Here is a 27694-nt window from a genome sequence, read left to right on the forward strand (position 1 = left end):
AATCCGCCTGCCTCCGCCTCCCAAGTGCTAGGATTAAAGGCGTGCGCCACCACCGCCCGGCTAATAAATTCTTTTTTAAAAATGAAAATGGTAGGTGCCTCGTAACTTGTATCCTTAATTCCATGGCAGTAGTTCCTGTTTTAGATGACATATTACTTACTCTCCTGTTTGTGAGACTTTAGCCACTAAAGAGGTCACCATAAAGACTGACGTCGTGTGTGTGTGTGTGTGTGTGTGTGTGTGTGTGTGTGTGTGTGTGTGTGTGTTAATCAGCTTTTCTGCATAAACTTTGCAGCTAAAAAGAAGCTTTTCTCGCAGATGTCACAGGAAATAAAACCAAAGGCTGTCAGGCCTCCAGCTGTTGCTGCACCACAGTAAGGTTCAGAGATTCCTGCATCAGCAGAGATACGTTTGGCAAAGTTGGCAAGCTATGTAGCTCTCCCAAGCTTACCTGTTTATTCTCCTTGAAGGTATTTATTATTATGATGTATGCACGTGGATGGTGTGTATGTGTGTGTGTGTTTGAGTGCACATGCCATAGGGACACATGGAGAAGTCAGAGAATAATTCTGTGGAGTCAGGTCTCTCCTTCCAGCTTTTAGATAGGTAGGCTCCAGGGATCAAACTCAGGTCATAGGCCTGCATGGCTTTTACTGGCTGAGCCCTTCTGCTAGCCCTAGCTCACATACTTAAATAACTGTCTTTGCTGTTTTGTTTCTCTCTCTTTTTCTTTTTCTTTTTTCTTTTTCTTTTTGGTTTTTGAAGACAGGGTTTCTCTGTGTAGCTCTAGCTGTCCTGGAACTCATTCTGTAGACCAGGCTGGCCTTGAACTCAGAAAGATGCCTGCCTCTGCCTCCTAAGTGCTGGTATTAAAGGAGTGTGCCACCACTGCCTGGCTGCTGCTTTGTTTCTTATCATCAAAACAACACACATGCTTGACTGAGAAGAATGAAAGGAGAATAAAAACAACTGTAGATACTTATAGCCACCATCATATGTCCTGTGCACCCATGTATATATTATTCCATAATCAAAGTAGAGAGTGGGATGGGGGGAGATGGGAGCTGAGGAGAGGGACTTGGAAGAGGAGGGAGGGGAATCTGCAGTTGGGATATTGAAAAAAAAAAAAAGATTGCAAGAGCCAGAAGACCAGCACACCTCCTTGAGGCCTTGCCTTCGAGACTTGACAAGGAAGTTGCACCAGTGAAATCTCAACAATATGGTTGCTTAAAGACCTGCCTAAATGATGTCACCCGCTGATGTGTCATGTAGATGGAATGAAGTTCTCCAGTCTCTACTCCTTGGTGAAGGCACTTAAAGGCTGTGAGAGAGAGAGAGAGAGAGAGAGAGAGAGAGAGAGAGAGAGAGAGAGAGAGAAGGAGAGAGAGAGAGGGAGAGAGAGAGGGAGAGAGAGACAGACAGACAGAGAGAGAGACACAGACAGAGAGAGACACAGACAGAGAGAGAGAGAGAAAGAGAGAGAGAGAGAATCAATTTCTTAGGGACAAGCTCCTCGATAGTTTATTCAATAGTAAGTGGTTATCCTTAAGCCCAGATAGATAGATAGATAGATAGATAGATAGATAGATAGATACATATTATACGTATACATATACATATAAATATACATATACATATGTAGCAATAACAAATAAGAAGACGTCAATAATCTTTAGAGGAAATGGAAGGAGTTGAAGAGAGAGAGAAAAAGGTGTGTAAATGGTGTAAATTAAATTATTTAATCATTAAATCATTAGTTCTACTGTTATTAAATATTTAGTCATATGTATATATTAAATTAACAAAATAATAAAAAATTAAATACAATGAAAGAAAAAACCCAATGATATTGTTAAAGCATAAGAAGGACCCAGGACCGTTGTGAAAGGAGTAGGGATGGCAGCAATGGGATTTGGCGGTGGGGAGAGAGATGGCTCAACTCCAAATATGGCATGGGCTAGTGGGAGAACATAGCCAGGGTGAAGTAGGTGTGGGGTGGGGAAGCGCTGAAAGGAAATCATCAGCAGGAAATGTCAGGTGGATGGAGTTGTGTTGCACTAACCTATATAGGATTCTTGTTGAAGACAGGCCAGAGTAATGGCATCCTGGGGACTGGTGGAGGATGGATGTCCAATTAGGCAGATACTGAGAGTCGGGAGGAGTTTACATTTAGACTGATTATCCAGATTCTTGATAAAACTGGACTACACAAGGAAGTGCCAAGGTCAGTCTAAGAGAAGGTCTAGGAGACTGACTGAAATTTGATCGAGTAAGGAATGTATCAAAATACTCTGTGCCTACACTGTGACTGGCTCCAAAGCTGGGCAGATGTTGGAACTGGTCATACCCCTTCCTTATGGTTCTTTTGATTTCCTTCCTTTTATGTCATGAGTCCTTACTGTGGGCTTCTGTGAGATGAGACTCTGTGGACACCAGAAAGCTTATCTGAGGCCTGAGTGGTAAAGTAGAGAAAGCACAGGAGAGTTAGAGGTCCCTCCCTGGGGCATTGGGGCGAATGTGCAAAAGAGAATCCACATTTGAGCTGCGAGAAGTCACAGTGCAGAGCTGGGTGTGGAGGTACCTGCTTGCAATCTCAGCTTACAGGAGGCAGAGGTGGAGGACCAGGAGGTAAAAACCGACCTTGGCTTCACAGCAAGTTTGAAGTAAGCCTGGAATACATGATGCCCTGTGCTGTCAAAAATCAAGAGCAAACAAAACTAGAATGTATGATAGAGTGGGGGAAGGGTATTATGGGCCCCAGGTGTAGAAGCTTCGGATATGTCTGATCAGGGGACATCACTGCTCCTCTGGCTGGAAGGGTGTAAGTGTAAGTTGTTCATACCTGACTTAAAATCTTTTAAATTCTTTTATTGATACAGTGAGGTAAGTAAAGTGCCATCCCTTCAATAGGCCAGGGGTGGAAGCTGATAGAGATTAAGTAATGTGTCCAACGGTCCCAGAAGGGACCCTTGTCTAGAAGAATAACCAAAAACAAGGGACTCCAACAGTATGGACAGCGAGGGATAAAGCACAAAGACTGGTTGGTTACATGAGGTATGTGTGATGGTTAATTTTGTCAGTCTACTTGACAGTCTCTAGAATCACTTAGAAGATAAACCTCTGGGCAGATCTGTGAGAGATTTTCTAGGTTACATTAGCTGAGGTTGGAAGACGCACGCCACATGTGGGTGGTACAGTGGGCTGCAGCCCTAGGCTGAAAGCAAAGGAGAAAGCCAGCTGAGCAGCAGTGTCCATCTATTTCCTAGCTGTGGATATCTCAAGCTGGGAGTGCATCCTCAAACTGGGAGTCAAAATAAACCTGCCTTATGTCACTTTTCTCAGTTTTTTAAAATCATAGCATAAGAAAAAATAAGTAATATAGTAGGTTAGACTCCAAATGTGGATGAACACTCCTACATGCATGGGACTTCTTCAACAGTTACCTGTGGGAGCAGAGCAGGGCACTATCCTGACTACAGTTATGTCTTAGGAAGGGTGTGGCGGACACAATGAGCAGATTGCTTCAAAGCAATTCAGCAGTGCGTGTTGTGCAGAACTACATCACACACGTGTACACACACACACACACACACACACACACACACACACACACAGCCTTAATCTCTCTCTTTCTCTTTCTCTTTCTCTTTCTCTTTCTCACTCTCTCAAACCAAACAATCAACTAACCAACCAACCAACCAACCAACCAACCAACCAACCAACCAACCATCAAGAGCCTCTAGGAATGCATCCCTTCCTGTTTCTCTCTCATTTCCTCAGGGGAGGTCAGCATGGGCTTCCCTGCTCTGTCCTAGTTCCAGAAGACAGGACAGAAGGATATTCCCATCTCACAGGAGCACAGTTTCCTCATCTACTAGTGAAACCTCAGCAGTTTTCTTTAACTGCACCTCTGTCTTTACTGTCAGCTCCTCAGAGCAATAGGCTCACTCTGGCCTAGCACCATGAGTTTGGGGGGAGCTGAGGCTACTTGAGGCTTGGTTGTCCCCAAATGCATGGCCTCGTTGTGTGTTGGTTTTTATTCATTCACTTTGAAGGAGGATCTCCTATAATTCAGGAGGGCTTCAAATTCCCTGCATAGCTGAGGATGGCCATGAACTTCTTTTTAATTTTTCTGCTTTCATTTCCTAGTGCTGGGATGATACACATGCACACCATGTCCAGTTTATGCAGTACTAGGGATCTAACCCAGGACTTCATGCATGCTGGGTGAGCAATCGGGGCCACATTCCTGGCCAATGATGACTTTCTCACTGTGTCTTGCACAGTCTGAGGCCCAGCTTTCCAAGCATCACAGCCATCTTTTGTCTTCAGGCACAGCCAATGGCAGCAAATAACCTAATTAGGACCGCACAAGCAGCTTGCCCAGTGAAAGCTAATTTAATTAGGGTCTTATTAGTTGTTATAACTACTTTTTAATGAAGCCTTATTACATTCAACTCCACAGATCCCAAGCAATTGTATTAAGCACTGGCAAATGACCCATCAGTCTTTGATTTCAATCTGGTGTTGTTCACACCTATCCTGAGACTCAGATGCCTGAGGCTCACTTGCAGCTTTAAAGGCATATTTTCTTTCTTGTCTCGTTGCCAACTCCTGGGGATTCTCTCACTGATTCTGACTACTCGATGGTTAATGCTTAGAAGTGGGAGAAAGTCTCCCTGTGCAGGAGAGTCTCTCTGCATCCCTCCCTCCTTTTATTTCCATCCTTAATCATATCTTAATGGTAAAACTGTAAGGCCCCAGGTTGTGAGGCAAATGGTATTTTGAAGGCAAACACAGGAAACCATTATCATAAATTCACACCTCCGTGAGGATTAACTCATCATATTAGCTAATTGGTCAATAAACAAGACTCCCAGAGAACCAACCCTGGATGGGGTAGTTTTGACAGTGGAGGAGAAAGAAGAAAACCAACAGCTCATTAGTCCTTACTGTGCTCCAGGGATTGGGTTAGAGATGTTTGTCTTTGGTACTCTGATTAATTCTCACAACAAGCTTGATATGGATGCAATATTACTGTTGGCTTTCTGGTGAGAAGTGGGAGCCCAAGAACGTCAGAGCAAGTGACCAAGGATCACTAAATGATGACAAGGCTCACAGCAGTCCCATAGGGAATGCTGATTTATTGATTTGTCCTCCCCATCTACGTTATAGGGTGACTTGCAAGACTCAGTTCACTCCTTCTCCCACATGGATCATGAGGACTGAACTCAGGTTATCAGAGTTCATAATAGGTGCCATTACTCAATCTCACTGGTTTACTGTGTTGGCTAGTTTCATGTCAATTACATACATACTAATATCATCAGAGAGGAAGGAGAGAACTTCAATTGAGAAGATGCCTCCATAAGACTGGGCTGTAGGCAAGCTTGTAGAGAATTTTCTTAGTGATTGAAATGAGAGCATCCAGCCTGTTGTAGGTGGGGTGCCACCATGGGCTGGTGGTCCTGGGTTCTATAAGAAAGCCAGTTGAGGAAGTCATGGGGAGCAAGCCAGTAAGTAGCATCCCTCCTTGTCCTTTGCATCAGTTCCTGCCTCCAGGTTCCTACTTTTTTTTTTTTTTTTGAGTTCTGATTCTGACTTCCTTTAATGATGGACTATGATATAGAAGTATAAGTCAAATAAATCCTTTTCTCCCCAACTTAGTATTGGGCATGGTTTCACCATTGCAATAATAACTCACTAGGACATCCACTTTTTGTATTTTTCATTATTTCTGGGCAAGGGGCTGTTATTCTTAAGAAGGTAGAATTCAGTATCAGGCTGGTCCATTTCAGGCTTTGCTCCCAAGTCATTTTCTATAGGGATGGCACTGGGAGCATCATTTAAATAATACCCAGTGGTTTCCTTGCCTCATGAAGAACTTAACATTCACGATGTGAAAGTAAAGGGGTATGTGTAAACTGCAGTAGTGAGAATATAGTCCCTTGGCTTCTGAACTGTGTTGGAATGCTGCAAACAGGGGCAGATTCAGGGGGTGTGATCAAACCATATTGCATGGTTGGTTCTTGAGCCAGCATCAGTATAGCCCAGAGAGCAAAAAACCCAGATATTCTTGGCTGCACCTGCAGTTCTGACTCAGTTATTTTGGAGTGGGCCTCAGCAGCCACCACTGGAGCAAGTTACTGGTGATGCTATTGAGTCTCAGAGGAGACTGCTTAAGGCTGAGACTCCCAGGGCAGCCAGAAACAGAATATTTTGGGTCCTTCTAAGCCTAGGGTGAAAGAGAGAGTCTGGGTTCTTCCTTCTTTCCTCTTTCCCATTTTCTACCTCACTGCTCTGACTTCCTGAGCCATTGGAAGCCAGGCCTTGAAATCAGGAGCCAAGACGTTGACTTAATTAAAATGCCTTATTTATTTACATATTACTGTGCCAGACCCTGGGCTCATTCTGGTTGGAGGAATGTTTGTGGTTTAAGTGAACCAATTCTGAGGGCTGAAAGTGATGATACAATTCCTTTTATGCAGAGAGCAAGAAGCAGACAGACGCTGAGGAAAAGCTTCCAGTTAATCTACTAACCTACAATTTGATGTTTTTAGGAGAGGATTAGACTTTGATTTAACAAATAGAAATAAACCTTAGACATGAGGAAGAAATGATGCCCGGTTTCTGGTGTTCTTTGCCAAGAAGGGTCACCTGGCTGAGACCATTGAGACGATAAAGTGTGAAGCATCTCAGACAAATTAGACTGATTTATGGCACTAAAGGGTTGGTTTTGTTGTAAAATTAATTAATTAGTTTAGTGTGTGTTCAAGCACACACACACACACAAACACACACACACACACACACACACACACACACACACACACAATAGTACATGAGTGGAGACTTGAAGGCAACTTGCGATAGTAGGTCCGCTCCTCGACTCCATGTAGGTCCTGGGGATCCAACCTGATGTTTTACCTGCTGGACCTCTCTCTAGTGCTGGGACTACAGGCCTGAAACACTACTGTTTCCCCGTTTGTCCAAAGATGTATTCCTTTCTTAGGATCCGTGATGGTCACAGCAATACAGATAGATTGTTACCATCTTTCCTAGGCTGTGGCTGAACTGGAGTTTTCCTGTGTTAATAGCAGATGCCTGTGGGCCATTTACTAATGTTTGTGGCCTGGCTGAATCCTTCCAGTATATTTCTTACCAATTCCTCACTACACTCCTACAAGGGGAATGATTCAGTCCCCTTTAATAGATGGATTAGTCAAGGCTCAGTGAGATAGGGTGGAGCCAGGACTGGATTTGTTTGACTTTAGTACTCTGGCTTACCACTCTAGGCAGCCTCTGTTCTAGGCAGCCAGGGACCTTGAAGAACCCGAGAGGCTGTCTCTGAGGAGGGAGCACTGCACTCTTTACCAAGGAGTGTCAGGGCAGCGATGGTGACAATGACAAGACTGGCCTCCCAGTCTGGGTCTGAGTCTCCATTGGCTGAGCTCTTGCCTCATCACAGGCCCCTTGAAATCCTCCTAGTCTTGTGGAAGTTGTGTCAAAGTTTACCTCTTCCCAGTCCATCTAGCAGCCGGTCCCAACAACTCTAGATTTACTACATTCTGAAAATAACCTTGACTCTCCTTCCTGATCAGCAGTTCAAGGTCAAGATCAAATTATGCCCTTGCCCAGCCAGAGCCCATCCACTTCTTGTAAAGCTCCCTTTTATGAGGAGCAGAGCCGTGTTGGAGTGAGTGACCAGCATGTGAGGCCGAGCTCTTCAGGGGACAGCTTGAATACTGAAACTAAAATGTGGAGAGCGTGTCATCCTCTTGCCTAAATATAGACTATCCACTGCATTCCAGCCACTCAGGCCCTCACGGTGGGGTGGGCTAGGGATGGATGCCCAGGGAGTCTTTTCTTACTAACACAGCCCCTTGATACTGGGGGCTAGATATAGCACTTTCTCATTCTGTGGTCTCTAGATCAGGCTGACTTCAAACTCCCTGTGTAGCTCACTGGTCCTTCTGCCCCTATCTCATTGGTGTTGAGATTATAGACGTGAATTACCACTCTTGGGACATTTGATACTGGGGAGGGAACTCAGGACTTTTTGTATACTAGGCAAACACTCTGCCAACTCAGGCAGAGCACCAGCCCAGGATCAGAATTTCTTTTTGATTTCTTCATGTTTTTAAATTGGGATGTCACTCCTGGAGCCTGGGGCCACTGGCATGGACCATGATGGACTTGGGTGCCAAGTGAAAGATTGACTCTGGTTCACACCATAGGCAACTGTTTTTTACTCCCAGCTTTTGGGTGAAATGCACACATTCCAGGTTTCTCTTTCCCTGGCAGATGGCTGCTGCATTCCAAGAGGGCGGCACGAAGTCCTGCTTGAACTCCGCGAAGCTGTCCTGATTTAGCTGGAAGGATCTGAGGCATTTGAGCCTCATATCTGGGAACCTCCGTGAGGATGCCGACTTGTTACTTTGACACCTGAAAATTTCTGGGCCCCTGAGCAGCAAGGAGTTCTCAGTTAAAAAAAACAGCTTCTTGGGGCTTGGGATTCAGCTAAGTCCATAGAGTGCTTGCATTTCATGTACAAAGCCCTAAGCGCCATCCTTGGCACTGCATAAAATTGTCTAGTGACACACATCTGTCACCTTAGCGCTCCAGAGGAAAAGGCAGGAGAATCAGAAGTTCAGCTTCATATCAAGTTCAAGGTCAGCCTGGACTCCATGAGATCCTGTCTCACCTCTGTCTCTGTCCCTGAATGTTTTCATTTCCATTTCAAGGATTTTATATTATACAAACTTATCAAGGTAGAAGATGGTGAAGTATGTGTGGAAGTAAAAATATGATTTTGTAAAAACAAACAAGCAAAAAAAACTGTAGAGGCCCCTAAATGCCTTTCTGAAGGGATTTAGTTGGAGAGAAGAGAATAGATAGTATGCAGCTGTGAACAAGGCTGCTCTGTTTATACTGGAGTGGAAAGTCTGCCTCATACACTGTACAATGAAGAAAGCAAGAGTAATCTAGTGTTTATAGAGTGCTATCTCCATGGAAAGGGACATATGAATATACTTTATGCATATACATAGATTAATTCTGAAAAGGTATACCAGAAACTGGTGACAGTAGTTATCTCCAAGGTGGAAAGGGATGATCGGGGCCAGGCATGTGAAAGGGATATACTCTTATTGTACACTTGTACCTTGTGAGGGAGTAGCCTTGTGTGTGCCTTGCCTACTTATTTAAGTGGTCTGCTTATATAGTGAGATTGGCTAGGCACATTGTGGCATCTTTTGTTATAGAACCCATTGGCACACTGAAAAGATGAGAAAAACAAAAAGATAGAAAATGAGAAGACTGAAGATTTATTGGTATAGCAAGAAGGCTGTGTTTGATGAGTGTTGAAAAAAAGCCTGGGGTGATGCAATGTGTGTTGCATACATGCAGACAAACACAGACACACACACAGACACGGACACAGTCACAGATGCACATACACAGACACACATACAGACACATACACACAGACATGGACACACATACATAGACACAGACACACACAAGACACATACAGACACACACACAGACATAGACACACACACAGACACGGACACAGTCACAGATACACATACACAGACACACATACAGACACATACACACAGACATAGACATAGACACAGACACACACACAGACACACACAGACACAGACGCAGACACACACAGACACAGATACAGACACCCAGGCATACAGACACAAACACAATCTTGGAAAGTACATAGAAAACTATGGTACTGTGGCCTGGATGCCTGAGTCCTGCTAGCTTCCCACTTGCATGTTAAATGTTTCTGTCAGTAACACTGGGAGGGGGTGTCTGGAAGAGGTCACAGGAACAGGGCCTTCATGGCCAGGATTAGTGTCCTCCTGGAAGAGGCCGGGGGAGCTCACTGGTGCTTTTCCTCATGGAAGTTGCTATCTGTGAGGGCTGGGGGTGAATCCACAATCATCTTGGCCTTGGACTCTCCCGGCCCCTAAAACCGTGAGCAATGAATTCCCATTGTTTATTAATGACCAAAGGCCGAGCCGTTTTATGAGAAAGTCTACTTTGCTTGTCTTTTTCATTTATGGTATTATGTATGAATGAATGGCTTCTTGCTGTTGAGAATAGTAAGAAGAAATCTTATTGTGAAAGGAACATAAGAGGAAAAAAAAATCCCAAACGATCTGGTGTGTTTTTTGAACGGAAGAGTGGACAGGGCTGTATCAGTGTCAGGAAGAACCAGGAGAATTTGTAAGTGCTCCCAGGGCTGAGAAGCAGCAAACAGGATATGAGTAAAGTTACAGTAAAAATGATGAGCTAATGTTTTCTGTCCAAGGATCCGAGTTCAGATCTTCAGTACCCATATCAAAGTGGCTGAGGCAGCTCTGAGCCGTCATAGGATCATTATCACAGTGATCCTATGATGAGATAGGAGTTAGAGGAAATTCCCAGAAACTGGAGGGCCAGCTAGCCTGAGTACACAACTGTGAAAGCAAGCTCCACCAAGTCTCAAGCAGGTGAAATGCGAACATACACATGAACGTGATTAAAGAGATGGCCAACGATAGATAGAAGTTTTTTCTTTTGGTGGTTTTTCTTCTGAACTCATTAAACAGTGTGGAAGTCCAAACAATAACTCTATTAAAACCCGATTTCCATTCTGTTCATGTTCTTAATCTGATGTCTTTAATTACAAATGGAGTGTTTCCTTTTTGCAGTATGTGAACTCATGAGAGGATAGAAAAAGTTAATTTTACCACTTTAAAGTGGTTCCTGGAAGTAAGCTAAAGATTTAAGTTTTGTTTTTCAAGTATGCATATGTGCATGTTTGTGTGTGTGCGTATGTGTGCGTTTAGGTCTGAGAACAACCTCCAGTATGGTCCTCTCTCTCCACAGTTTGTTGGAGACAGGGTCTCTTGCTAAGTACTGTGTATACCAGGCTAGCCGGCCCGTGATTCTTATGCCTCTACTGTCTACCTTACTACTACATTGGATGATAGGCAAGAAGTACTGAGCCTGTGTTCTAGGTCCCAAACCCATATTCTCACACTTCTTCGGCAAGCACTTCACCCACTGAGCCATCTCTGCAGACCAGTTCATTGCTTTTGAAAGTGGAATGGCTGGTTGACAAGATGGCTCAGTGTTACGGGAAGTACCTTCTGTGAGGGCTGATTACTTGAGTTCCAACCTTGCTGCCCGAATGGTGGGAAGGAAAGAACTGAGTTCTGTAGTTGTCCTCTAACCTCTGCTCCCTAGCACATGCACCCCTTACCACATGGAATAAATAAAATGTAATAAAAATAAAAGTGAGATTGCATATTAATCAAAGAACCACTTTTTTTCTTGTACAAATATCATGCTTATGTCATGATAGATGAATAAACCTATATATATATTTAACCAACTTTTTAAAAAATGACATTACGTTATATTTTCCCATGCTTTAAGTTGATTGCTTAATATAATGGAACAACATATCAAAGGCTAAATACTAGTGGTGAATTTACCAGTGCCTTGACTGCTAAGGGGAGAGTGGACTGGGTGTATGTACACTCTGGTACTGGAAGACACTGATTTTTTTCCTTCATTTTTCTCTTTCTTCTGACTTAATCAAAATTAAGAAAAGCCAACGAAATGATTTCTAATGATATTCTGCTCTACTCATAGACCAGAGCCTAGCATAATTGTAACCAGAGAGGCTTCATTCAGCAAAGATAGGAACAGATGCCAGACCCATAGCCAAACTTTAGCCAGAGATTAGGAATCTTGAGGAAGAGGGGAAGGAAGGATTATAGGAGACAGAGGGGTCAAGGATAGCATAAGGACATGTCCCACAGAATCAATGGGACTCAGAATCAACAATCACAGAGCCTGCATGGGTTTAACCTAGGTCCTCTCTCTCTATGTTATGGTTGGGTAGCTTGCTGTTCTTGTGGGACTACTAACAGTGGGAGTAGGGGATTTCTCTGACTCTTTTACCTGAGCTTAGAACCCTTTTCCTCCTCCTGAATTGCCCATCCAGACTTGATCTAACAGTTTGTCTTATTGCATCTTGTTACGCCCTGTTTGGTTGATATCCCTGGGGGTCCTCCTCTTTTCTTAAGGGAAACAGGATGAGTAGGTCTGGGGGAGCAGGGGGAACTAGGAGGAGTGGAGGGGAAACTGGTCAGGATGTAATGTTTGAGAGAAAAAAGTAGCTTATCAAACCAATTGCTAAAAGTCGTCATACAAAACAGAAAGTGTGATGACACAGTCTAAATTGACCATGGTCCTAAGATGATATACATATACATACATACTACATATATGTAAACCATCATACCCAGAAGTTCATTCTTGTGATATCCCAAGGAGAGCCCCTTAACCTAGGATTTGAGGAGTCTGTGAATTTGGATGGGAAGAAAAATATTTCAACAAAACAAATGAAACCCCTTTGGCTGCAAGTTTGCCTTTGTTCATCAGGAATGTAGGCCATGGGCCACAGACAACTCTTCAGGGCTTGTCACCAATAGAAGTCAGGTCTACACCATCCTGTTCTATTTGCTGCAGAGCTCATGAAATGTTTCCACTTGTCACCACTTCAAATTACAGTCCTTGCTTACTTGACTGGCTGCCAGACCTTGTTTATTTAATATGCTAAGGAGCGCCTTTCCCACTCTACAATCAATTTGCTTTTCAACATAATAATAACTGCATTTCAGAATAATTGGTTAGCTTTGACTTCCTACCTACAGGTCTGCTTTGAGGAGGGGTTCTATTTGATTGCCAACCTGGCCAATGGAAGGATGAAACCCTCAAGAACACTTGTGTTCAGGCTAATTCTGAAGAGATGGATTTTTCTAAAACCTAGGAAGAAACCTCAGGGACACAAGACCATTATTACGTAGTCTTCCAAAGTGAGGTCTGTTAACTGAGATCAACAGAGATCCTCTCTATTTCCATGACTCTGTTTTGCTGAGTGGCCCCATTCCATGCTCTGCCTTTCCTTTTGCAGGTGTTGGTATAAGGGCTATTAGACTCTGGAGTTAGGCCACATTCTGTTCCTTTGCGATTTTATCCACTCTGTGTGTGTACTTCATAGGCTTTTCCTTCTGCATAGCTAGGTCATCACTAGCTACTTGCCACGGAACACAGTGTCTAGAAATACTCCTGTCCACAATGCCAGCTTGCCCGGCCTGTGACATCAAGGGAAGGGCGTAGGACGACCCATGATGGAGAAGTGTCCTGTGGTGCCAGCATCATTTGAAGGTGGATGGAGGCGGTGAATCCAGTCTCAAAGGTAAAGAAGCCAGAAACAACACTGGGAAAACATTTTTCTAAATATGTCTTTTCTAAAATTTGCTATAAACCTGATCAAATGTGCTTGTCATTAGCAACAGTAAGCCATGAAGTTGAAAGGTCTTCCAAAAGTGTCAACAGTAAAAGAGAGGTTTCAGTTCATCTTGCCAGGAAACGACCCAATTATTTTTATGATCTTTATATCTTTGTGAGGTTGTGACCGGTGGCCATCTGCCCTTCCTTGTTTCCTTCTAAGAATAGAGGTTTCCCGTGTTCTTTCATATACTCCCATTCAACATTTCTTTAATGAGAAGCCCATCTGATGGCTTGGGTTTGAATTCATGATCAGCACTCATTTGAAGCAAAGCTCCCCCATCTTCTCTGAGTTCACACCCCTAACTGTATAATAGGGATAATTTCACAAGTTACCTCACAAGTCCATGGAAAGAGGACAGGGCAGAGGCTGTGGGGTATGTCTCACTCCCAGCACCAATTGGGAAGGTCTAATGTATGGAAGTCATTAGTGTATCATCTGAGGTGGTCAGGGAATACAATGGCTGAAGACAAAGCCTGCAGATATGAGAGAAAGCAATTTCCAGATGGAGGCTGGCAGCCATCTGTGATTTTTACAGCTTCACACACACTCACGTAAAGCCTTCATGGAGCCCTTGGTGACCCTCTGGTACTTATGTGGCCCTCTGTGCCCCTGCAGACTTGGCCACCTCCACCTGTGTACCTGGCACATTCTTCTGCATAGGCTAGCCCTCTGTCCTGGCTCCTCTGTCCCAACCCACTTGGTTTCATTGGAAGGCTGAGGTTGTTTCGATTCTCCAGCCCTCCTTTCTTTCTCCCTTCTTTCTTTCTTTTTTTCCCCCCATTAATCTTTTTGTGCTGTCTATGACTCCAAACTCTTAGGAAACTCAAATTTCAGATATTTTTAGAGGCAACTGACAGAGGTTGCTATTTTTTAAAAAATCTTATCAAATAGGATATTACAACACCACACACACACACACACACACACACACACACACACACACACACACCCTACACACAACTATTACCATTCATTATCATCGTTCCATCTAAAAATGCTATTTTGGTGTCTTAAAATAGAAAGGATATAGTCTTCAGACTGAAAGGACAGTCATTTAGATTGAATACATTTCAGTTTTGAAAGAACACAATGTTTTTCTCATTTTGTTATGAGCCAGTGGAAACTTTGGGCATCGGATCTCTGACAAATTCAGGGAAAGCAGTATACTAACAATAGGGACAGCACAATGAATGCTTACTGAGTGTTAGCGTACACTCTGATGGATTCTACCATTTACTAGGTATGTGACCTTGAGCAAGTTATTGAGCCTCTCTGAACTTGGTGTTTTCATCTATGGAGACAAGGATGACATGACTTGCCTGTTGGGTTGCAGCTTTACACACTATGCCCTGTGTGGTTAAGGATGCTTCCATAGTGCTCATCCTGTTTCCATAGTCAGGGGGCTCTAGTTCAAAGACACCACCATTCCTCCTGCCTCCTCTCCTTCCATGGATTGGACCAAAGGCCTGGGTAGGACTGAGGATGCTTCTGGGTGGAAGCTTAACCATGTTTTCTTGGATTTCCATAAAGTATCTGATCTGTGGCTGCCTGGGTATAAGAAGGATGCTGGATGCATGAGAATTCACCCAGGAAAACTTGTTAAGGGCTGAAGATTCTTGGCCTCAGAAGAGATTCTGGTATGATAGGTTTGTGCTGGGGTCCGAGGCTTGGTCTGTCAAAACTGTTCTTGTCAGATGCCTCTCCTGGGCACCGGGGCTGCTTACAGAGACTCCTGGCCTTAGGTCAGATGGTTTTTGCCCAAATAATAATAATATCCAGTAGATCCTGCCCACTGTAATGTCTGTTGAGTCCTGCAGGGTGTCTGAGAAAGACCCTGGGAGGAATCTTGTTGCTTCCGCTCAGCCCTCCCAGCTCCCCACATTCCCCAGGTCAACAAGCGATACCCAGGTGGTTCTCTGCCAACATCCAGGTTATTCTGGACATACTTTTCTCACCAGCCTTCCTATGCTATCCCAGACCAAGTCCTCAAATTTGTCTGCTTCTTGCTTTTTCCATTGTCATCAGCATGGTCTAAATCACTGTTTCCATCCACCGCACCTTTGAGACCTTCTACTGGTCCCATATCCATTCTGTTTCATATGTTGGCCAGAGTCACACACACACACACACACACACACACACACACACACACACACACACGAATGTAGCTGCTCTTGAAGCCAGAAGAGAGCGAGCACATCAGATCACCTGGCTGGAGTTGTAGGCGATTCTGAGCTGCTCCATGTGAGTGAGTGCTGGGAATTAAACTGTGGTTCTCTGTAAGAGCAGCAAGTGCTCTTAACTGCTGAACTGTCTTCTTTAGCCTTATAGCATTTTAGAGACAGTATTCAGATAGAGTCTTGGTGTGCTTCAACTCCTTCCATAGTGGCCAATTACAGTTAAGACAATATCTAGGACTGAAGATTCAGCTCTGCTGGTGCCTGCCTGGTGTTCACAAAGCCCCAGGTTCCATCCCAAGCAGGGCATAAACCAGGTATGGTGGTGCATGTCTATAACATCAGCATTTGGGAAGCGAAGGCAGGAAGATCAGAAGTTCAAGGTCATCCTTAGCTACATAGCCAGGTTTTGGCCAGATTGGGCTACCTGAGACCCTGTATCAACGAACAAAGCAAAACAACCACCACCACCACCTAAACAGAAACCCAACACCAAGTCCCCAAATTAAATTCTATAACATGGCCCAAAAGTCCCATCATGGCCAGGCTTCTGCCCATGTCTGTAGTCTGTCTTACTCATGCCTATTCTCATCCTAAGCTGTGGGAGTTCACTTTCATTCCCTATTACAGGAGACTGCATGGATCTCTCTCCTACCAACATTACCAAAGTAGCTACTCTAAACTGTACTGTTCAGCCTTCTGCTTGCATGTTACTCCCCTGGGACCTCGTGATATACTGATCCTTATTAGATAATTCTACTCTCTTATCACTGATGTATTTGTATTTCTTTTTGAAGTAAGTTCCATGGTCCTTCATTATCTTCCTTACCATAGTTTCTCTAGGAAAATTCCTGGACAAAGTATCCATGTGGTAAATTCATATTTACTTAATGGATGCATGCACAGTTAAAGATGAGACTCACAGCAGGTTTCCTTCCACCTTTTCCTTCAGCTTAGCTGATTGATGGTCAAGAGCCTTGATCCTAGGGATGGTCAGCCTCCACAATGCAGTAGGCCTGGAGAAAATCTACCTTTAAGTTTGAACATGGATGGCCTGCTCTGACACTTCATCAGTTGGATTTTTTTTTTCTTTCCCACATTTTTTTTCCTTTCCCATGGTCAGGATTTTACAATGACTTTGTCCTTCCTAGCTTCTGACAGGGTGGTGACAGGGTGGTTTACAGTTTCCTGGAGAACATTTACTATGATAGCCAGTTGCCACCAGTGGACAGAAAGGGCCAGGTGCAGTGCATGAGGTATGGTCTTTTCTAACAGGGCTGGACTCAGTCCTTGGCCCTATCACTGACATGCTGTGGGAGCCTGGGTAAGAATCTAAGTGAATGGAGCTTTGGTATATTCATCTATGAAGAGGTAGCAGTCACTACACATGACATCTCTGCCAGAGTTATTGGGGGATGTCATCGGAAGCCCAGTAGAGTGTTTATTCAAAGTATGAACTCAATAACCATATGCTGAGTAGGCACATAGGAACCGTGTTTAGTTTTAGTTCAAAGGCCCAGCTTCTAGTGCAGAACCAAGGGCATAGTAGGCACTTTGAGAAGTCTTTGGTTAAATATTTAACATATGGACAAGAGTTTGTTACCTCAGTAATAAGCCCTTCTTTTCGGAAGAATTTTGCTTTTAATTTTTTCCCTCCTCACCAAGTTCTCAAAGCAGCTGTTTTTCTTGAAGGACTCTCCACGGCCGAGTTGGAAGATCCATATACATTTGTGGCGGTGACTCTGTTCTAGGTCTGAGACCCTCATTCTAACTTGCACTTATAATCAGTGGAAATTCCTCAGCCCCCATTTGAATGAGAAGAGAGCCCAATCAGTCGCTATTTGGTTCAGTACTATATGGAGCACAACTGTTTCTTTGAAACTGACCTTCATTTATTTAGAGGGGAGAGCAGTTAGTTCAATAATGGCTTCCTAGTGCCTTTCAGCATTTTAAAAGGCGGAAGAAAGATTTGGAGCAAGGCAAGTTTCCAGTGTTTTCTAAACAGCTCTCTAGTCCCAGCCGCTTGTTGGCTGCCTGGCACTTCCTACCACCCCTCCTCACATCCCGTACTGAAATATACACTCCTTCAAGAGTCCTGCCACTTCATCAGACCTTCACCAGGCTGTCTCCCCTCTGCTGGGAGCTGGTCTTCATTGTCATACCAAACAGCTGGAGGTTCTCTTGGACATCATGCATGGCCCATGAGATAGAAATCCTTCTATATTCTAGTCCAGATTCTCTGTCACTCTCTGGCTCATTTCCAGGGGCCAAAGAAAGAGGTTCTTGTTTGATGATCATGCATCTCTGACCCTGAATAAGTGAGCACTGGTCCCTGGTGCAACTTATTCTGAGGTCACAGGGAAAGGGTGGGGAGAGGAGTGGGGTAGTACAGGTGGGGAGGGCTCCACAGGAGCCCTCGCTGCAGGTGGCCCAACCCTGCTCCCAAAAATAAAAATAAGGGAGGAAGAAAAACAAATGAGGCCACAGAACAGGGTCCTGTAGGGCCATGTCTATTTTCCCTCCTTCTAGAAGGAATCCCAACCCTTCTTTCCTATGGAGAAAACAAACATGGCTATGGAAATCTCATGGCACCCAGGCACCTAAGAGTCTAGCTGGATCGAAAGATACTCCTACCTACACTTCCCTATTTGTCGAGCATAGTCTTCCACACGTCTGTCTCTGCCTTCTCTGATTAAAAAATTCTTGATGGAAAATTTAGAATTTGGAATCATCTTCAGATGCCCCAAAACAGCTCCTATTGCCTAACATACTACTTCTCACCAGATGTTGTTACCTGGAGTAACTACAACTTCCTCTTGCTATAATGTTAAATTATTAAGAAATCAAGCATCGATTGCGTACCTTCTGGCTGAGTTCTTGACTACCTTTCTGCAACCATTGCAAACCCACAGCTCACCTACGTGAATCACCTCATCTGTTGGCTTCCATGGAAGAAGGATGCTCATTGAGCTTGTTCAGGGACAACATATTAGAGGTTTTCCCAGGTGATCATGGTGTAGATAATCAGAGTTTCCATTGGTAGGAGAGGAGAAGCAAGCTCTGTCAATACCACAGGCTGGGGACACAGATTACCTTTCACTGCTATTGCCTGGACTTGAAGGACCCCAGAGACTAGGAGGACAGAGTCTCAACAGGCAAGGAAGACCCAAAAGGCAGGCTTGGCAACTTGAAGCATACGATACAGAGAGAAGCCATACCTTTTCACACCATTGGTAGCTGGGGAAGATCCAAACTAGCAACATTTAAGGATACTGGGCTCTAAAGGGGGCTGAGAGATGCTCTGGCCAATGACTTTTAAAGTTTCAGTATGGTCCACCCCTTCAGAGTCTCCTGGGGATTCTGGATCCATTCGATTTACTGAATCAAAGCCTCTGTAAGTTGGACCCTGAAGGCTATGTTACTATGGAGTTTCTCAGGTGCTCATTGTATTCATTTCCCCTTCTTCTCATTTAACCATCTTATTGTCCATACATGAGATCTGAAGCCCAGAGAGGCACAGCCACAAGTCCAGGGTCACAAAGCTAACTGATGGCCAAGATCAAAGTAAAACTTAGTAGCTTGTACCACCTGAGTCTCTTCTTTCCAACCTGTTGGGAGCTTTTCATTTCCCTTGTATCTCAGAGCCAAGGGTTGTGCCTATGATGATTTCTGAGTGCTACTGGGGTATTTTTCTTCTGAAACATGCTCTGGCCATAGCCTCTGTATGTTGGCAGGTAGATCCTGGAGAAAGTTAACAGGTGCTGGATTGCCAGGAGTAGTAAACAGAGGAAACTCACAATGGAGTGGGGCTTGGCTTAGAGTACTCATGCCTAATTTTGATTAACTACTTGCTGTGGTTCACACTCTACACTGTCTTCTCCTTACATCAACACAACTCCTTGGAGTGAATACTAATTAGTCCCTCTTATAGATGAAGAAGCCAAGGCTCACAAAGCAGCAGTGCTTACCTCAAGGTCATATGACTGGTAAGAGACCAAATCACACCTCCACAGAACCCTGATCTTTGTGATGGTCCGGTACAGTGCAAGCTGTCACCCGTTGTTAACAGAACAAGGCTGCCAAAGGTCCCAAGACCTTGAGAAGGCGAATCATTCTCCTCTGCAGTGGGATGCAATCACTGCTGGGGCAGAATTCTAAGCTCTTTCTACTTAACACCATTGGAAGAAATATTTCTGAATGGCAGTAGTCTGCCAGACTTCCTTAAAAAAGATCATGCAGACAGTATGTTGGATAGATTTTTTTTCCTTAAAAAAAAAAAAGGAAACTCTCGGTAAATATTTACTTCCTTTTCATTCATCCTTTCCTCTCAGAAGCAGTGTGACTTTGGAGTCATAGCTGCTGGAGGGGTTTGGCCACCTCTGAAACCCTGCAGGTATGACTGGCATATGAAGTCTGTGGTATTTAGTAGTGCCCCCTCTTCTGATAGCATGCCTGAGCACATCCTTCCATTCATTTCCCTCCAGTTCCCATCAGGGATAGGAGAAGAAATAAAGCAGATCAATGCACCAGAGAAGGGACAAGGATTTCCCAAGCCATGTGAACAGCATGTCACCGAACCTTCTTCTCTGTTTACCATTTAGACAGACCTTGTCTCCCTCCCACTCCCAGCAGGAATCAGGCAGCCTTTTGAACAATTCACTTATCAGGACCACCAAGCTAAATAAGATGGACACATTTCTTTGTGTGTGGGGGAGCATGGGCTAGAGGCACTGAGTTCCATCTTGCCTGGGTTTGGCATCTTATCGCTAAAGGTGAGGGTCAGCTATAATTAAATTCTGAACATTTCACAAATCGCCAGAGTTGGGAGCCTTTTGGGGGTGAAAACTGAGAATGTTTCTCTTTGAAATCCTAAGCTTCAGAAACTTAAAGGCCCTCGGAAGCTGTGTGGCTGTAAGATGCTCCTATTATCTGGTAAGAAGGACAGTGCAGAAAGGGGAGAGCCAGCAGGGAGGGGGAGAGGGAGACCGCAGCCTCTGCAAGGCTGAGAAACGTGGTCCCTGCAAATATTGAATGAACACTGCCTCTCTCTGTAGGAGCCGCCTCCCTGCTTCCCCAATGCCGCGTCTGCAGTAACTACAAACTATTTGGTATGCTGCGTTAGTGACGCTGCCTTCTCAGACACACCGTTACTACCGAAATAACACTGGCGTGATGTTGGAGCCCAGTGTCCTTTTTAATTATTAAACTGAGGCCAGTGACTGAGTCATTCCACATCCCAGATTCTTTTCCCATCCTGTGCTTCTATTTCAAGTGCCTAGTATCTTAGCTTTTTTTTTTTTTCACCAACACCTGAGTTGGTTCTTAGCCAGTTCCCCAATCTGCAAAGCCCTTGCAGAACAAATAGTATTATCCAATCTCCGAACACACACTGATGGCATAAAAATAACCAAACCCACACAAAAACTTTGGGGTGAGATCATCAGGAAAATCAAGGTACGGAAATGTTTATCTTCCCTCCGCCAGCCCCCAACTTACCAAGAGGGAGAGCGATGAAGAAGGGGAGCCAACATAAGATGAACATTCCGACTACAATGCCCAAGGTTTTGGCTGCTTTCTTTTCCCTGGAGAACTTAAAAAGTTTGACAGCTATGGAACTCCTGGGGTTGTGGCCCTTGGCCCTGGTACTGCTGAGGGTGTCCTCATGAAAGTTCTTGGAGTGGATCCTCAGGGTCAGCTCCTTGGAGTTAGACATTTCCTTCATGACTCCCGCCTCCAGATTCTTGGTGGTCCTCTTGGCCACGATGTAGACCCGGCAGTACATGACCAGGATGACCGCGAGTGGGATGTAGAAGGAGCCCAGGGAGGAAAAGAGGGCATAGAAGGGTTCTTCTGTGACCCCACACTCTTTGTCGTCATTGGGCGCAGGTTCTTTCCATCCAAGGAGAGGCCCGATGGAGATGACCGTGGACAAGACCCACACACTGAGGAGCGCCAAGATGGCCTTCCTGCGGGTGACCAGCGTGGGGTACTGCAGAGAGTATCGCACCCCAATGTAGCGATCAATGGAGATGGCACATAGGCTCAGGATGGAGGCCGTGCAGCACAGGACATCTACCGCTGCCCAGATGTCACAGAAGATGCGCCCCAGCACCCAGTAGCCGAGCACTTCCAGAGTAGCGGAGAAGGGCAGGACTGTGAAGCTCAACAGCAGGTCAGCAATGGCCAGGTTGACAATGAAGTAGTTGGTGGGTGTCCGCAGGTGCCGGTTGCAGGCCACCGACAGGATGACCAAGATGTTGCCCACGATGGCAAAGAGGATGAAGGCGCCCAGCACCAGGCCCACAGAGATGGCCCTGGTGACGTCCAGCTGGGGCAGTGTAGAGTTGCTCGAGGTCTGGTTGGGGCCAGTGAAGTTGGCATCTTTCAACTCTCCCCAGTGGGCAGGTGCTGATGTGTTGTGGCCGGTGTCCAGATCGGGATTCATTTTAAAGTCCGCCCTCCATAGCAAGGGAGGAGATTGGGCTCGGAAGGGCTGCGACCAAGGCTCCTCAGCTGCCCTGAAACTTTGCTCCTTCCGTGGTCTTCTTTCCAGAGGCGTCCTCCTGGCGAGAAGTCATCTCCCCCGGGCAGCCTAGCCCGGCAGCACGTCGCCTGCCTGCACCCAGCGGCTCGCTCGCCTGTCAGAGGGAGGAGGAGGAGAGAGGGGACGAGGCGGCAGCTCCAAGTTTAATGGTCCACGTCAGGCGCGCCTGGCCGGGCTGGCGCGGGAGCGCGGGGAGGAGCGGGCGCGGGGCCGGGGGGTGCCGGGCTATGCCCGGCCCGCGGCGGGTCTGCGGACCGCGGTGCCTTCTCCGCCCAGCGATCGCGAGGAGGGTCTGCTTTCAATGAGCCGCCTCTGGGCTGACTGCACGGCGGTGACATCAGGCGGGGAAGCCCGGGCGCCCTGACTCTGTGCGGCACTAGGGGGCAATGCGGGTCCAGCCAAGGCGCGCAGCCCCGACGCCAGCGCCAGCCTGGTCAGCCTGGAGACCAGCCGCGCCCGGCACCGCTCCCTCTGCGGGGATGGGGCGGGTAGCAGAGCAGGGGATTCGGGTGTGGGCATCCCGGTTCTTACACCCCAGGGGGCCCGCTGGGATTATTTTCCCTCCTGTTCAGCTTCAGTTAAAAGGTAGGGTGGGGATGCTTACCTCTAATAGGGGCTCCTGGAGTCAAGCCATGGGTTCAAAGGGAATGTGCAACTTCTACACAACTGACCTCTACAAAAGGAAGAAAATCCCCGCGTTAGGCAGGTGGCAGAGTCTTGAGTCACATATGAGACCGGGAGTATACTTTAGTTCTCCCTTGCAACCTCTTCGGCCTTGATCAAACCTAGAAACTTCTGTTAGCTCATTCATTCGTTCATTCATTTGTTCATTTATTTCCTGCACACATTCCTTCAGTGGATTGTTAATGTCCACCTCTAGACAGTGGTTCTGTTCTAGGCACCGGTCTCCAACAGTTGGAGGGGTAGCCAGATTCCTGACTTGCAAGTGGGAGCTTACCAAACAAGCAAAATCCGAAGTGTGACATCTAATGGCAGGAGTTAAGGAGAAGATTAAGTGAGGACAGAGAAATGCAGCCAGGGTATGGAGGAATATGAATTGGATTTTTTTTTTTCTAATGGCAGAGTATAATGTAGCTCAGGTTGCCCTCCAGCTCACTATATAGTATAAGGATAACTTTGAACTCTTGATTTTCCTATGGCCACCTCCTGAGCACGGGAATTACAGGCATGTACCATCATTGTTGCTTTATTTGATACTGGGAATGGAACTCAGGGCTTCGTGCATTCTAAGCAAGCATATACGCTACCAGTTGAGTAGCATCTCCAGCCCGAACCTGACATTTTAAGAAGGGACTTGGGGGGGTGGTGGTGTCACTAAAGAGCTAGTTAAGGGAGGGAGGGAGGGAGGGAAAGGTGGGAGGGAGCTAGTTGGCTCCCCAGGAGTAGAGAGTGAAGGCAAACAGACTAACAAATCCTGGGGAAGGGGTTTGGGGGGGTCTTGTTTTCTGTTGCCTCTTCTCTTGTACTGCCTTGTATTCATGTTGGATATTAGACTACAAACCAGGGAAGAGTTTTCTTGTTAGTTTTTTTTTTTTTAATTTTTAATTTTGGAAACAAGGTCTTCCGGTTGGTTTTGCCCTCAGGATTCTCTGTCTCCCAACACTTAGATGCTAGACCATGTGCTAAGTTCATGTTGCCCTTTCTCATGACTCGATGAGAGAACTAGTCTCATTTTAATTTCTGTTTTGAGGATGGAACCCGGGTTATTAGGGAAGTTGAACCTTTTTTTTTTTTTCCAAGTACATATACCTATTGAGGAGAGGAACTGTGAGTTAGAGTTGAATCTCATTACTGGGTCTCCTTATTCTAGGGCTGAGTATGAGCTGTCGAAGAGTCTCTGTTCCAACAGGAGCAAAATAGGGGACAGAGTAGATGTTATAGCTGTGGATCTTTTGTCAATGGCTACTGGGAAGGGACCCACATTTGCTGAGCTCCTGCTGATAGTCAAACCTTTACTTATTTCTCTCCCCTTCCCCAATCTTTCTTCTTTGCTCTTGTTGCCCGTGGCTTGCTGTGTAGCTCCCACTGGTCATAAGCTCACTATGTAGACCAAGACTGTCCCAAACTCCAAAATCCTCTGACCCCGCCTCTCCAGTGCTTGGATTACAGGCATAAGACACCACACCCAGCTTGCTTATTTTCTTTTATTCTTCTTTAACAGGTCTTTGTGAGAGGCATAACTACTCTCTGTGGACACATGAGAAAACAGTGGAATTGAGAATTAGTCATATGCTAGTGACATGAGATGGGGAAAGGACAGTGGCTGCTGAATTAGACACCTGAAACCCATTTCTTCCAGTCCACAAGCCATGACCCAGGTTTCTCATTTCTGCTTTTGATAAGATGGGGTGAGGAAGCAGGAGCCATGCAAGGTGCAAGTTCTTCAACCTAAAGGTGGGCTCTTCAAGTCTTTTTGGAGAATATTAAGGTTTTTGTTTATTTGGTTTTTTTTTTTTTAGGAATTTATTATATTATACTTGTGTGTGAGTACTTTAGCCACATGCACACCTGTGTACTACATTCATGTCTGCTGCCTGTGAAGGTTGAGAGATGGCATGGAGTCCTCTGGAGCTGGAGTTGGGATGGTTGTGAGCCACCACTTGGGTGGTGGGAATTGGACCTGTGTCCTCTTCAAGAGCAATAAATGCACTTAACTGCTGAGCCAACTCTCCAGCCTTTGCTTGTTTGAGAGATGGTCTTACTTGTGGCCCAGGCTAGCCTAGAACTTATTGTTAGCCCAGGCTGGCCCCAAATCATGATAATCTTCCTCTCTCCCCAGCCTCTTAAGTGTTGCTGTTACAAGCATGCATCACTTACTATACTTTTAAAGTCTTAATCTCCTACAAAAAATATACAGGCTCTCCAGTTGCGCAAAATATACAATTTTAAGGAGTTTCTCTGAGATAACAAACAAACAGTGATGCAGACAGCCCTGAAAACAGTCCCTGCCCCCATTTCAATGATCTGACCTGAGCTGCCTTTAGGGATTTAAAAATCAGAGGTGCCTATTTTTAAGGTTTGTGGTAGTGTGGATCTGTTGGAGTTCCTGGTACCTTAACTTGTTGATTTTGCCATCGTGGAGATGGTGCAGAGACGAAGGGCACTCACTGGGCAGCTGCCACAGCTGGTCAGGCCAGTGACTTCTTTCCTCTGGCCCACAGAATGGGGCTTCTTCTGATGTAGAAAAAAAGCCACCAACATGGCCACTACTGACTTACACAGCGGAGTGTGGGCCAGGTCAGTGCCTGCCTGAAGCCATCTGCCAGAGATCTTAATGAGGAGAGCCTGCCTGTCCTTGGTCTCAGAGGCCTCTCATACTATTGCGTATGGAGATAGAGGCTTGTCCAGATGACCTGTTGAGATACCCTTGTGTGCTGACTGAAGGATAGCCAGCCCCTAAAACCACTCTGCTGCTCTCCCTGTATTGCATCTTCCATGATGGGATGTGGCGTAGGAGAGCACCTCTGTTTCCTACACAACTTGAAGGCTAGGGGTAGGGAGCTTTCCTGGAGCTGTTTCCTCTCAGGGATGATGTGCGGCAAGAGGAGAATACTGATGAGCTGGGGTGAAATGGATGGTTTGTACAAATTCAGGGATGTGGGGGACAGGAATGGAGAGGCCGAAAGAAGAACAAGCTCCCGGTCCATGTTTTGAGTTTGGCAGCCAGTTTCTCACTTCCTTGGGCATTAACAGCCAACAGCACACCACAGAATCTGAGGCTGTGTCTGCATAGTGATAGCCATCGTCTACGATGTGAAAGCCGGGTGTATCCAACATCTTTTTTACTTAGGAAGGCAAAGGACCAAAAGGGAAGAAACACACACACACATACACACACACACACACATACATACACATACACACACACATGCACACACACACATACACACATACATACACATACACACACACATACACACACATACACACATACACACACATATATATACACACACATACACACACATGCACACACACATACACACACATACACACACATACACACATACACACACATACACACATACACACACATATACACATATATACACACACACATACACACACATGCACACACACACATACACACACATACACACACACACACATACACACATACACACACATATACACACATACATACACACATACACACACATACAAACACAAACATACACACACATACACACACATACACATACACATACACACATATACATGCACACACACATACACACACATATACACACACATACACACATGCACACACACATACACATACACACACATACACACATATACACACACATACACACACACACACACACACACACACACGCGTGGATCATAAAGAGCAAATATGAGATTTGAAGTTGGCTTATCTTTATTACCAAAGAGAATAGTCTGAGAACTTGTGTCTACACTCAGGTGTCAGGATGTGGAAGAGCTTTATTGAGGCATGGAAGGAAGTCACATATCCTTGCAGATTTCTGACATGCTGTCATTTGCCAGCATCTTTCACATAGGCAAAACAAACATGTCCCGCCACAAAGCAGACAGGTAGCAACCTTAATAGCAGCCACGAGGCAGGGTCCCCACTAGTCAAGCCCTACTGCTTTGCTCTCCTCTGTCCCTAGCCTCACTGGAGATGCCTGTCTGCCCTTCTGGCTGAGTTTTGACCCACGGAATTGTTTAGGTGTCATGAGGATACTGACGATATTTCATTTTCTCGGTACTCCCTGGGGCAAAGCCAAGCACAGAGCTCTGACTCACTCGAGGCTTGGAGAAGAAGAATCTTTTCATTACCCATCTTATTACATTAGAAACCTCTGATGCTGCAAACTTCCATTTCTGTGAACCCTCTAGGAGAAGCTGCCACTGAATCTGAACAGAGGGGAAACTGAGGCTGGCAGTGATTTACTAATGTCCTAAGACATTTATGGGAGGTGATCTCTCTCCTGGAATTATAGATTCCATCTGTCATCTATCTATCTATCTATCTATCTATCTATCTATCTATCTATCTATCATCTTTCTATCTATCATCTATCTATCTATCTATGTCATCTATCTGTCATCCATCTATCTATCTATTTGTCATCTATCTATCTATCTACCTATCATCTTTCTATCTATCTATCATCTATCTATCTATCTATCTATCATCTTTCTATCATCTATCTATCTATCTATGTCATCTATCTGTCATCTATCTATCTATCTATCTATCTATCTATCTATCTGTCATCTATCTATCTATCTATCCTCTATCTATCTATCTATCTATCTATCTATCTATCTATCTATCTATCTATCTGTCATCTATCTATCTATCTATCATCTATTTGTCATCTATCTATCTATCTATCTATCTGTCATCTATATATCTGTCATCTATCTATCATTTATTTATCTTTCTGGTTTACTCTGTCTAGCTCTCTCCAGTTACAATCCAAACAGATATTGCCTGGTGTATCTGTTTCATGAGAGGTACCACATTAAGTGCTCTGGGTTATCAGAGATCATGTCAAAAAAAAAAAAAGCTAAAGATCAGTTAACTAAGCAACTGATAAGCTA

The 27694-nt window shown here is 45.0% G+C and overlaps 1 protein-coding gene across 2 annotated transcripts in view; it reads right to left on the bottom strand.

Annotated features, from left to right (window-relative positions):
- The window catches only part of Adra1b (adrenoceptor alpha 1B), a 57826-nt gene extending 35407 nt beyond the window's left edge, over positions 1-22419 (bottom strand). Inside the window, exon 1 of one of the 2 annotated variants that reach the window (XM_031353562.1) lies at positions 21049-22419. In XM_031353562.1, coding sequence (XP_031209422.1) covers positions 21049-21997 — 949 coding nt within the window. In that variant the 5' untranslated portion in view covers positions 21998-22419. The remainder of the gene's footprint in view (positions 1-21048) is intronic. The other variant, XM_031353563.1, reaches the window with a different exon arrangement.
- Between the last annotated feature and the right edge of the window lie 5275 nt (positions 22420-27694).

Source organism: Mastomys coucha, unplaced genomic scaffold (assembly GCF_008632895.1).
Source record: "Mastomys coucha isolate ucsf_1 unplaced genomic scaffold, UCSF_Mcou_1 pScaffold5, whole genome shotgun sequence".
Classification (NCBI taxonomy): Eukaryota; Metazoa; Chordata; class Mammalia; order Rodentia; family Muridae; genus Mastomys; species Mastomys coucha.